Here is a 13,377-nt window from a genome sequence, read left to right as displayed (position 1 = left end):
GAGCTCATCCCATGGGCAAAAGTCCCCCTTAAACTGCTGGTGCATGGGTCACTCTTCCACTAGATGCAGTCCTTTGAGGACAGGCTGCTCCAGCATGGGTCCCTCTCACTCACCCCAGGTCTCCCACCTGGTCACAGCCTCCTCTCAAGCATCCATCTACTCTGGTCTGGGGCTCCTCCATGGGCTGCAGGTGGATCTCTGCATCCCCATGGATCATCATAGGCTGCAGGGGGACAGCGTGCTTCACCATGGTCTTTACCACAGGCTGCAGAGGAATCTTGGCTCTGGTGCCTGGAGCATCCTCCTCCCCCTCCTTCTTCACTGACCTTGGTGTCTGCATAGTTGTTCTTTTCACATGTTTCCGCTCTGCTCACTCTGCTCTTCTCTGGCTGCAATAACAACTGCCCCACCATTTTTGTTTTCTCTATTCTTAAATATGTTATCACAGAGGTATTACCACCATTTCTCATTGGCCCAGACTTGGCCAGCACTGCATACATCTTTGGAGCCACCAGGGATTGACTGCTGGACACTGAGGAAGCTTCTGGCAGCTTCTCACAGGAGCCACCCCTGCAGCCCCCTCCATGTCCCAAACCAAACCATGCAAACCTAATACAGCTGGTCACAAAATCCTGTACTGCCTATAGATTTCTGTAAGCAGCAGCACATGTTCCCCTGCACTAGGAACACAGTCTGCAGCCAGCAGCAAGCTACTGAAGTCGAGCATTAAAGAACTGCCCACTCTCTCTTGGGACAGCACTTGGGCTGCCACCAGTGCCAGGGACCATCCTGGGGCAGACTACTGACACTGGAGTGTGTTGGCATGTTCCAGCTCTCAGAGCAGGATAGCGACTGTCCTTTCTGACATGTGCAGGAATGGAACCAAAAGCTGTGTGGCTGTGGTCCTGGGCCACCATCTCTCAGTGACTCTGCTTGAGCAGGTGAGGGTGGACTAGATGACCTCTGGAGGTCCTTTTCTTCCTCCACTGTTCTCTGGTTCTGTGACTCAAAACACACTCAAGCTAGGAAAGCACCTTCAGATTTCATGACATGGCAAGGTTTGAATGATTCCATATTCTCATGAAGAGCCAGGTTTGTCTCCCAAAAGTCAATTATCCATGTGGCAGCCACCTCTTTTGTTTCCTTTGGGGGATTTATGAGTGACATCACAGAACACTAACAAGCTAAACACAAGCCTGAGGGGTGCAATGAGTGTGACATCTCACTAAAGGCATTGGTTCTGTTTTTGTAGCATGTGTTGCAGGTGACCATAGTTTTCCAAGTTGGCAAGTCACAATTGACAACTAAAGCAACTAGCTGCATGTCAGTGCTATGAGCCAACAAGTTGGCAGCTTGATCCTGGCCTGGATTCCTTCATGAGACTTGTCTTAATGCTTCTTTTCTGTGGTTGTACTAGTCATGAAGTGACATGAGGATTGTACACAGCAGACACTGACTGTAGTTCAATACAAAAATTGAATACAGTTTGTCTTGCTCCAGTAATGAATGTATTGCCTCTGTCCTTTGAGAAGACTCCTCTTTTTGCTCCAGTTTTACTTGAATGTAACAGTTCTGCACATCACTGTTTTTTGATGATTTTGGGAGTCTTTGGCCATGGTCTGAAGAGCCTGTAGCCTGTACTGCCACTCTGGGCATTAAACCTGAGGCTTTGTACAGGGCATACCATGAGGGCAAATTTCTCTGTGAAGGCTTTGGGGATTATTTTTAAAGTCTCTAAAGGAGAAGGAGAAGGAAAGGCTTTTCAGAGGCTTGCTACCAGGCATTAGATTTGGATTGGCATTATAGGCAGTGCCTTTGAGACAGAGTAATTGTAAATTGACTTCACTTTTCACTGCTACCTTGTGAGAAGAGTGGTAACAGGAGAAGTTACTTTGGGGGATGTTTGGGATAAAGCATAAGAAAACAGGTGTGGAAGGACAGGAGATTTCCTAGTAAGTCATTGGTGTCTTTGGTACCAGGGCAGAAAGGAGAAAAAGAGAAAAAGTTGATCACACTGTGGAAACCCAATACAGGGAGCAAAAGCACCCCCATACTAAATGTTCAGTACCACATTTTACAGACAAATGTGTAACATAGAACAGAATGACAAAAGCAGCACTGAAGTTTCATGCCTGTTACCCTCCTAACCTGAAAAGGCCTTGCAAGGGTGTCTAGATTTTCAGATGCATTTTGTGATGGAGAGTAGATGCTTGGCCCCAGCCTTGAGCATTGGATTTGACTTTATTTTTGCAATTATTAGTAGGGGCTGTTTTTGTCTAAAGTAGTATCATTCCTGACACGGGTAACAGGGCATACAGTAGTTCCCTTGTTGGTAGGGTGTGCTACCAGGCTTGTGCCCGGCACAGCTGCAGACCTCCACAGGAATCAGTTCCTTGCCACCTGTGGTTCAGTGAAAGAAATCCGGCGTCCCCGATGATGGCACTCACTCCTCCCCGAGGAGCTTGGGATGGCCCGTTGGGGTCTTAGAGCTTGTCCCTCGTCATGTTCCATCCTCCTTCGATTCTGGCGCAGTGTTTGGTGCCGTGTGCTGTGGGACCTCCCCCGGGACTGGTTCCTTGTCACCTGCAGTTTGATGAAAGAAGCTTGGTGTCCTCGCTGAAGGCGCTCACTCCTCCTTGGGGAGGCATGGATGCCCTGTTCAGTCCTTAAAGGCTGTCTCTCATAACGCTTCATCCTCCTTGGATTCTCCTTCAGGGGCAGCCTCCCTGGGGTTTGGTTCCTTGTCACCTGCAGTTCTCTGTAAGAAGCCTGGCACCCCCGCTGTTGGTGCCTGCTCCTCCCTGAAGAGGCACGGATGTACCAGTCGTGCCTTAGAGCTCGTCCCTCGTCACGTTCCATCTTCCTTAGATGCTCCCTCAATGTTTGGCTGGCAGTGCTGCGTGACCTCTGCTGGGATCGGCTCCTTGCTTCCTTCGGTTCTATGAAGGAAACCTGGTATTCTTGCTGACGGCGCTTACACCTCCTTGAGAAGGCACGAACAGGCCGCTTGGTCCTTGGAGCTTGGCCCTTGTCACGGGCAGTGTTCTGAGCCCTGCTCTGCTGCCGTCTCCCACTGCTTGAGTGGTTGTAGCCCTGGGCCTGCTGGACCCTGCCACGGCCATCGTGATGCCGCCTTGGATACCTGCTTTGGCTCTTCTCTTGGGCCCTGCCACGGCTGCCACCACGGCTGCCACCACGGCTACCACCACAGCTGTCACCATGGCTTCTGCTGTAAGACTTGTGGTGCTGGCATCCTGAGGAATGATACCACCACCTTTCTGCAGACCGGGGCCCAGCTTCCCCTCCTTGAGTATGGCTGGCAGAGCTGATGGACTCCCCGATGGAGTACACCTCAGAGTTACTGCCTCCCACCATGTGGAATATGTGTGGGAAAGACGACTGGCGTATCAGGCCCTCCATTTTTCTGTGGAACCACTCCACCATGCAGTAAAAACAGAAAGGGTGCCGACGCCAGCTCACAGAGTCTTGGTCATTAATGGTGTCCAGGCAGATTGGGCACCTTAGGTTCACCGAAGCATGTGGACGTGTGGCCTGGGACACCTGGCTGGTGCTGGCAGCAGGGGAGGAGGTGCCACTTCCTGCCAAGTCTTCCTCCAAGGCCATTTCGCCCTGCAAACCAAAGAGATAAGCTGATGTGTCCCCTGGTGCTGGGGACACAGTCTGCTGCCAGCAGCAAAGCTACTGAAGTTGAGCATTAAAGAACTGCCCACTCTGCCACAGGACAGCACTTGGGCTGCCACCAGTGCCAGGAACCATCCTGGGGCAGACTACTGACACTGGGGTGTCTTGGCATGTTCTAGCTCTCGAGGCAGGATGGTAACTGACCTCTGATATGTGCAGGCAGGAGCTGGGAAGCTGGGAAAGGGATTCCTGGCCTCTCAGCAGCTGCAGCCAGAGCCTGGGTACATGGCAGGTTGGGACCAGCACCCCAGGCCCTGCTAGTGTCCTTGTCCAGCAAATCCTCTCTGTGCCCTCAGAAAGCACACAATGGGATGGGCATCCTTTCCACCCCCCTGGAGATGTCTGTCCCTAGTGGAGGAGGCCAGACACTGTGGCCTTTCGGGGCTTCCCCAAGCATCCAAAAGGCTTGTTGTCACACGTGTCACAATGACTCCCTGGTGACATCATGGGGCTTTCAGGGACCATACCCAGAAGACACAAGCTCCAGCCCCAAGGAATAAAAACTTCCAAGATGGCTTATCTCACACAACTGCCCCACTGTCAAGCAAAATCCTAATGCCACATTTTTCATATAAATTCACAGGTTTCACTGATCATACCCAGCCCTATATTCTGTTTCAGAAATAAACTATCTCGAGGCATTTTTTACTCCTCAGTCAACTTTGCAGGTCAAGAGAGGTGATACTCCACTGGAGCAGTCTGTCCAGTGTGGGGCTCCCCAGCATAAGTAGAGATGGACATACTGGAGAGTGTCGACTAAGGGTTCACAAGGATGATGAAGGGTCTAGAGCATCTCTCCTGTGAGGAAATGGCTAAGAATGCTGCCTCCAGGCTGTCTGGAGAAGACACCATAGGGGATCTTTTCCGGTGTATATCAGTACTTGAAGGGAAGGTACAAAGAAGACAGAGCCAGGCTTCTTCCAGGGGTGCCCAGTACCCAGAACTTCCCTCTAATTATTTGGGACCTTTTTTTTTTTTTTACTGTGAAGGTGACCAAGCCCTGTCAGGGTGCTTGTGGAATCTCCTTCCTTGGAGATGATACTCAAAAGCTGTGTGGCTGTGGTCATGGGCTGGTTGCCACTGGTCCCTGGCGGAAACCTGATGTCCGCGATGTCCCTGCTGCCTTCTGCTGCAGTAATCTGTGCCCCTGTAGTTCTGGGCTTACAGCCTGGCCCTCATCACAATCCCTTCTCATTTGCTTCTCTCTCTGTGTTTGAACTTACGTGCTGTGGGACCTCCCCTGAAATGGGCTCTGTTGCCTTTCATTCCCTGGACGAAACTCGACTCCCCACTGCTGTTTCTTGTGCCTTCCATAATAAGCTGGGACTCGCTCTTCTGGGTTTAGAGCTCAGTCCTCGTCATGGAGTGAAACCAATTGAAGTGCCACAGTTTGTCTCATTCTTGGTAGATCAACAAACTCTTGTTCACCTAAGTCTGATAAGCCCAGCTGAAGTAGTCTTTCATTAACTTTAGTAAAGGCACCACGTTCATTCCAAAATTTCCATGTACTCTCAGTCAAAAACAAAGCGCAAGACTGGGACTGGTTGCAAGGCCTGGTAGATGATTCAAAGGGGAGCATTTTGTCCTAACCTTTAGTACCCCTCCCTACTGACCATACTGACTTTTAAGTGTCTTCAGCTTTCCAGGAGAAAGAGTTTAATTGTTTAGAAGGCCAATGGCATCCTGGCCTGTGTGAGCAATAGTGTGGCCAGCAGGACCAGAGAAGTGATTGTTCCCCTGTACTCAGCACTGGTGAGGCTGCACCTCGAGTGCTGTGTCCAGTTCTGCGCCCCTCACAAAGACATTGAGGGGCTGGAGCATGTCCAGAGAATGGCAACAGAGCTGGGCAAGGGTCTGGTGCACAAATCTGATGAGAAGCAGCTGAGGGAGATGGGTTGTTTAGCCTGGAGAAAAGGAGGCTCGGGGGAACTTTATTGCTCTCTTCAACTGCCTGAAAGGAGGTTGTAGTAAAGTGGGGGTTCGTTTCTTCTCCCAGGCAAGTAGTGACAGGACGAGAACACATAGCCTCAGGCTGTGCCAGGGGAGGTTCAGGTTGGACAGCAGGAACCATGTCTTCACATAAACAGTTACCAAGCTTTGGAGCGGATTACCAGGGAGGTGGTGACTAGCTCTGGGGGGATGACTGTCCCTCGAAGTATATTTAAAAGACATGTAGATGTGGCACGTAGGGATGTGGTTTAGTGGTGAACTTGGCAGAGCTCGATTAACAGCTGGACTTGATCACCTCAAAGGTCTTTTCCAACTTAAACTTCTGTGGTTCTAGTGAAATGTATGTGTACATGTGGATTGACTTTCCCCACTTGCCTTTTAGAATTATCTCATTTAGTACTGTGTTCACAAGACATTTGGGAAATTCCTTAATTTCATTTTAGTACTTACTGTGCTTGGAACACTTTTTCCTCTTTATGCACCTTTGTCTCTCCCCTCTGTACCCCCATAGCACAACACTTGGTGTAATTGCATTGGATTTATTTTCAAAGAACTTTCTATCTATTAAACTTGCCCAAAAGAAGTATTTTACTTAATTGATACTTGCTGCTTTTCAGATTGATCTTCCACTGAATGCAACATACCACATTTTTTTCCATGTATTCAAGTATTTTACGATAATGAAATGTTCTTCTGATGCTTTTAGTGATTGTAAATAATTTTTTATTTGTAAATTATTGAACATGTATCCCATCTGAGGTCTTCTAGGTGTGTTCTCTGAAATGTTTTAAAAGATCTTATGACTGTAATATTAGAGAACTGTCTGCTGGTGCAGGCTTTAAATAAATTATTTGATCTCATAAAGGCAGCATAAACATTTATTAACAAATCATGACATGGGCTGTTCTTTTCAATACATTTTTCCTTATGCTTGTTGGAAGTCAAAGAAACTTGTATGTGAACGTTAGAGCGTGCTGTTGCTGTGTTACTCCTTTCAACTCTCTCTTCCCAGTCCTTGAAGCAGCATGTTTCTGAGACCCACAGCTGTCCCTTTTCAGCTATAATTAAGATATAATTAGCTCATTATAAGCATTGCCATTTTCTGTGCTTTCAACAATGTCACTGCTGCACAAGCAGCTTTTTCAATAGTACCTGTGCGGTCAGGGTATTCTCAGGCACCGTATGAGATGTTCGTTGCAGGATGATGAATTCAATTATTTGTTGTTGTCCATTGCTTATAGAGCTTTAGGGAATAAAGAATTTAAAACTATTCTACCTGAATATATTTTTATTTCTTTTTTTTTTTCTTTCCTTTTGGTAAATTTTAGAGTTCTACAAATTAGCAATTATATATATCTATCTAACAATTTTTTACTGCATTTCTTAATTGAAGAATCTTTTTGAGCAAGAGTTAGCTTTATTTCTTACCTTATTTTGTAGAACCTTAACTAATTCAGAGGTATTTGAAAGGAAACTCAGAACAAGAAGAAGTTTCTTCAGTTTTCTGGTATTTGTACTGAAAGTTACCCATTGCAGTTAGAATCCAGCTTAGTTCTGGGAGGTGACATTTGCAAAAAGCATCAAGCTGTGATGATGTTATCACCTTAAAAAGACTGATGGCTGGAATTGTAAGCCTTATCTATTCCTGCTCCAGCTGAGATCATTTGGCTTCCCTTTCAGCCGGGGAAGAATTAGTTGTGCAGTGTGACCTGTGGACTGTCACCTCTGCCTCTCAGCACTGCTGACAGTCCAGGTTCTCTTAAAGACAACAGTCCCTGTCACGTGAGTGCAAACAGCACAGGCGTTCAGTGCACAGCCTGTATAGCAATGTGTAAGTTTAAACTTCCTAAGGATGACAAATGTCATGTCACTGATTGTTCTGTTTCATGATATTTTTCAGAAATGGAAAAATTTCAGGGTTCAGAAGGCAAGAAGGAAGATGAAGAAAAGAAATATCTTGATGTTATCAGCAACAAAAACATAAAGCTGTCGGAGAGAGTTCTGATCCCTGTCAAACAATATCCAAAGGTACTGTAAATCTAGTCTAACGTGTGTTTAGTATTTATTAACATAATGATGAAAAAGTTATGCACTTAACCATTTTTATTGACTCATAATATGCAGGCATTGTGATATTAAAAAAAAAAAAGAAATTAAGCTCCTATTTAAATTTACCTGTTAGCTATTACATGTTTTAGGTTCTGTCTCAGGGCCTTTCAGAAAAGCAATTAAAGTGAATGAGATTTTTTGCAACTCAGGTTTTGTAGATGGTCCTTAAGCAAATTGCTGAGGTTTTTTCTCAGTTGCTTTTTTATCACATGTATCATCCTTTTATAAAATAAAATACCAGTTACCAAAGAAAAAAATGTTACAGTAACTCTGAGAAGCTTCCTTGTAGAAGAGTTGGGGGATTTTCTCTGGCTTAATAAGTTTTAAAAGATCAAGTGTCAGGATTACTGCAGGCTGTGACTGACAATGTTCATTACTGTTTATAGAAATCAAATGTCTTAGCACCTCAGACTTTCTTATTAGTTCTCATTTATACATACTCTGATGTAGAAAAAGGATTTTATTTCTTGCAAAATTCAGCTGCTTGTTGGAAGTTTTGGTTTTTATTTTTTATAAGAGAATATTGATTTTTGTGGAACTTGGGTGTTTGTTTGGTTTTCTTGTACAGTTTTTTATTTTACATAAACAGGTGTTATAATAGTATTCATACTGAAATGATAAACATCTTCATTTGTCTCCAGAGTATTTTTTCCTTGCTGATTTATTATCACATGGTATTTGGTTCACCATTAGCCTTGATTACACTTGGAGCTTTTTGCTTTATACTTTCATCAGAGCAATAAATTACAATTGGTAAAAAGCTCATCAAACAAAATGAAAGGTGTAAAAAAATTGAGATTCAATGATTCCAGCTGACATTTGCCTCCTGACTAGTGAATATAAAACTGAGATAATGTAATAATGCAAATGGTAAAGACCTTAGAAACACATACAGTGATATAAGGAATTACTTTCTTGCTGCGTAGCCTGAGGTGCTTTGCCTTTATTTGTGATATTTTGTGTAAAGGCTGTAGGTGATCTGAAGTTCTTAGTCAGGATGTAATATTGCTGTAACTTCATAGCAGCAGTGTGATAATTATTCAGAATACTGTTTGATGAAGATAGTAGAATGAAAGATAAACTATTTAAAAGACAAACTGCTATAATCTATCCAATATAGCACTTGAATATGATTAAATTAGCTTCATTTACTTTAATGAACTTGTCATATTAATGAGTAGTAAAAGATATAAGGCATTTTTTACAGCTTTTGAGCGGTGGAGCAAAAAAAATCAGTATGATAGACATTAAATACTTATTCAGTAATGCAGAATAATCTCCTGCAAGGTTTCTGTAGTTGATTTGCTAGCAGTATTCTGTGTTTGGCAAGGAACTAGTCCCAGAACTGCAGGTTTCCTGGTACCATCTCTAGTAACCATCTTTCAAGGATTGCATCTGCCGTTTATATCAAACTGCTGATTGCTTTACGTAGTGTCTTGTCTTTTCTTCATAATTGTATACATTAGTCAAATCAGTACACAGTGGTTGCTTCAGATTGCTTTATAAATAATGAAAAAAAATAGAAAATAATTAAGAGAGGATTAGTTTTATATAGTTGGTAGAATATGGTAGTAAGAGCAGTTGATCAGACTTGTATTTATAAACAATTAAGGTAATTACCATATGATTTCACTTGAGAGGCATTTATATTTGAAAGAATATTATTTAAAATCATTCGTTCATTGCTTACTGGTAAGCTTTTTTGAGCAGTGCTGGTTAAGCAGGGTTCTGTAAATCGGAAGTGTCCAAGTGTATAAAATTTTGGAAAAACTACCCAGTTAAACACCATCTAAAACAACAGTTTACAGGCTCTCTATTTAGGAATGAGGGCAGCTCTTGGAAGACGTTTGCTTTTACTTTAACTTCATGTAGAAATATAAATTGCTCCAAGGGAACCCTTGGCCTTAAAATTTGTTATGGTCTGTAGGCTAAGCTTCAATGACAGCTGTAGAGTCAGCAGCAGCATTTTAAGGTTTGAGCAAAAGTTAACACAAAAGGCTTCTAGTGGCTAAACAGCTCTTGATGTTGCAAAAAAATTGTCTCAAGTGTCCACAGTCTGGTGCAGACAACAGGAAAAGAGTATGAAAGGCTGTGATTAGCAACAGCTGTCTTACGTTACCTACTCGGGTAAGACACAGGCCTCTTCCCTCTGCTGTAAAACAGGCATCTAAAATAGAGATGGGGTGTTGGTTGATACTTCAGCAATGATCTTTTCTGAGATTAATTATCTTAAATACTAGCAGCTCAGGTAAAAACAGCATCTCATTCACACACACACTCCATTATCCAGCAGATCTTTTAATGCAGTTAAAATTTCTCTTGAAACAGTGATACAGTGTCTTGTGTTTGTCGATCCTTCTTTCTATCCCATAATGCCTTTTTTTTTACTTTTGTGATATGTGAATTCCAACTAAGACTTGCATGAAAATACCTCAGGGTTTGTGTAAAAAGACTTTAGCACACATCAGTTGAATGATGTATTTCAATCAGATATGGGAAAAGAGTGTGTCATTTAAAAAAAAAGAAAGAAACAGAAATCTGAAATTATCTTGTTGCTAAAAAACAAAAGTGACAGTTTAGCTGCTTGGTGAGAAACTCTGTCATTTGCATGGCAATACAGATTTTTGCCATTCACTTACCTGTAGCTTGGCTTCTGTTGTTTTCTGTAGTTCCTACCTTTTTCTGCGATAACTTTTTTAAGGGGCATCTAAACTGGGCTTTGCAAATTTGTTCCTTTGCACAATTTAAGAATTTGAGAGCTTGTTTAAAGCCTTAGCTTTATGTAGCACATAAAACAGGAAGCTTTTGTTTGCAAACTTGTCTAGTACACATTGAAAGTTAAAATGTTGCTGTCTTTGGTGAAATTCTGCCTCCTTTATCCCTGGCTTCAGCTTAGCTGGATTTCAGCCATTAAGGAATGGCTCAGTTTGTTAATTTCTTTTGCTTTCTGTGAGTGCAGATATATGAAATACCTGACGAGTCAAAAATAAACAGTATGTGTATAAAAGTCTTAAAAATTGCAGTGCATTTTGTCTTGGTTAGACCTCAGCCAGCAACCAAGTCCCGTGCAGATACTCACTCACTCCTACCCCAGTGGGATGGGAGAGAGACAGAACAGTGACAGTGGGTTGAGACAAGACAGTTTAGTAGCTAAAGCAAAAGTTGTGCATGGAAGCAAAGCAAAACCAGGAATGTCTTCACTGCTTCCCATGGATAGGCAGGTGTTCAGCCATCTCCAGAGAGCAGGGCCCCATCACGTCATGGTGACTTGGGAAGACAAACAGCATCACTCCAAACATCTCTTCCTCCTCCCACCTTTATATGCTGGGCATGACACCATATGGTTTGGGATACCCCGTTGGTATTTGGGGTCAGCTGTCTCAGCTGTGTCCCCTCCCAACTCCTTGAGCACTCCCAGCCTCCTCACAGGTCAGGTGGGGTGAGGAGCAGGAAAGCCTTGACATGGTAAATGCTGCTCAGCAATATCAAAAACATCTGTATGTTACCATATTAATATGATATAGTAAGATATACTCATATGTCCATTAAATGGATTGACAAGAAAATAGCAAATTTCTAAGGGGAGTGGGACCCAGGCTGTTAGTCTGCTGAATAAGTAGCCAGGACTTCTCTCTGTGATTTATATTGTTTTAATGAAATAAGTATCTTGTTGTTGGATAAGGCAGAACCTTTGATATGTCACTAATCCTGTAGATGTTTCAGGAGACTAAAACAACCTCCAACATTTTTAATAGGAGAAAAAAGAGCTAAGTTTCTAACTACAGAATGGAGATTTTTATTTGACCTGCCAGTATTTTTTGTCTCCTATGGTAAAACAAGAAAAGCCTTTATGCTTGGCAAGATAGTAGAAGTTAGACTGATGCCAAACTAAATCTAAAGATTTTGGTGGTTCTGTATTTCAGCTGAGTTCTTAAAAGAGAAGCCTTAACATTGGAAAGTGGAAAATTATAAATTTACATGAAGTGTGTTGTACTGAAATTGATCCTGCAAATAGTTGTGTAAATAAAGAATGCTTTCTCATATATCTTGAAAGATTTCTACCCCTACCCAGTCTTAATGAAATAACTGAACATGCATCTTTGTAGGAAAATACTGCTTTTTACTTTATAAATGTATGGGGAAGTTTCAAAATTCCTTTTTAGTTGAGGCCAATTTAATTTTCATATTCAAGCGTAATTGTGTCTCAGAATCTCTGATGTACACAATACCAGGAATAATAGGGGCAAGAACTTCTTTAGGTACTCTGTTTAATCTGGAATTTGTTAGTATTTGATTTTTTCATTAAGTTTCTATTTCTGGAGTCGCTGATATACAGAAAATTATTCCAGAAAACTTATATAAAGTGTTTTAGTACTTAAGGTTCATAAAAATCTAATGAAAAGATACTTGAATAAATATTACTCAGTGATGTAAGACCAGACCCTATTAAGCACTCAGATATTATAAGAAGGATCTTTGAGTTTTCTAATATTTAATTTTTGCTCATTAATTTTGATCATTAATTATTTTTCAAATATACTAGCAGAAATATTTCAAAATTCAAATTAGATTTTTTCAGTATTTTTTACTTTTTTGCTTCAAATACATAGCTGTAACCAAGGTATTTTCTTTAAATCACTTCTGTATGAACTGTGCAACCAATTCTGAAAAGTGAAATCAAGTATATGAACACTTGAAGAGAGGAAAGTTGGAAAAGGATTTACCTTCATTTTTGTTTGTCTCAATATCTTCCTGTACTTTAGCTGAGAGAAAAGGCAAAACCTCTCAAACCTCAAAACCTCATTCTATTTCTCCAAAATTTTCTTGTGAGTGGAGCAATTCTGCTATTCAGTGCAATTTTTCAGTATTTCTAATTGTGCTCAAGACCCAAACCAGATATGAATCTTCTGTTCTGCATTTCATGACAACAGGCAATTGGAAAATTCAGACAAATACTTCAGCTGTACTTTCAGTAAAGTACATGAAAAAATACCATACACAAATCTTTTTTTCCTGACTTACTTAGGACCTGATCTTTCATCCATCTCTCTACTTACCTTTTCCAGGTAAGTTCAGGAAATGAGCCCTGAGTTTAATGCTTCTAGGGTCAATGCCAATCTTGCAGAGCTCTTGAATGGTTACAGGAAATACCTTTTATTGTATAAAAGTAATTTCTGTCCCCATTTTCATTAATGCTTTGTTTGTTTCCATAACACTGCTGTTGAAATCAGCTCCCACAGCATTAACTACCTTCCTAATCATGCTGAAAAATTATGCTCTGTACGGACCTCTATAAAAATTCTTTCATAAAATTGTTCCTGATTGTAGAGAATAAAGCATATCCCAGACAGAATGTAGCGATTTGCCTTTCTGTTTCATGTAACTATCCATGGCTGTATAAATCTTTAGCAATGCAATTAAAACAGCATTAACATAGTTAAAAACAAGTAGTACAAAAAAATATTCCCAACATTAGGACTTTTTTCCCTTCTTTGATTACATGATTTTGAAAGAGTTCTCGTGGAGTATCTTTATTTATGCATGAAAATACAAAGTTCAGCCTTCATCCTTTACTGTTTTCTTCCTTTAACTCATTCTTAGAATTACAAGCAAGGA

The 13,377-nt window shown here is 41.9% G+C and overlaps 1 protein-coding gene across 18 annotated transcripts in view; it reads left to right on the top strand.

Moving 5' to 3' along the window:
- Positions 1-13,377, top strand: part of KHDRBS2 (KH RNA binding domain containing, signal transduction associated 2) — a 344,845-nt gene that overhangs the window by 60,808 nt on the left and 270,660 nt on the right. For 17 of the 18 annotated variants that reach the window (XR_007202175.1, XR_007202174.1, XR_007202172.1 and 14 more), the window contains one exon: positions 7,553-7,680. Coding sequence is in view for 1 of the 18 variants with exons in the window: in XM_048296678.1 (XP_048152635.1) it covers positions 7,553-7,680 (128 nt within the window). In the remaining 17 variants the exon portion in view is untranslated. Of the gene's footprint in view, positions 1-7,351; positions 7,435-7,552; positions 7,681-13,377 lie in introns of those variants that run through there. The other variant, XR_007202178.1, reaches the window with a different exon arrangement.

The sequence above is a fragment of the Corvus hawaiiensis genome, chromosome 3 (genome assembly GCF_020740725.1).
Source record: "Corvus hawaiiensis isolate bCorHaw1 chromosome 3, bCorHaw1.pri.cur, whole genome shotgun sequence".
NCBI lineage: Eukaryota > Metazoa > Chordata > Aves > Passeriformes > Corvidae > Corvus > Corvus hawaiiensis.
This window is presented reverse-complemented; position numbering and strand designations above follow the sequence as displayed.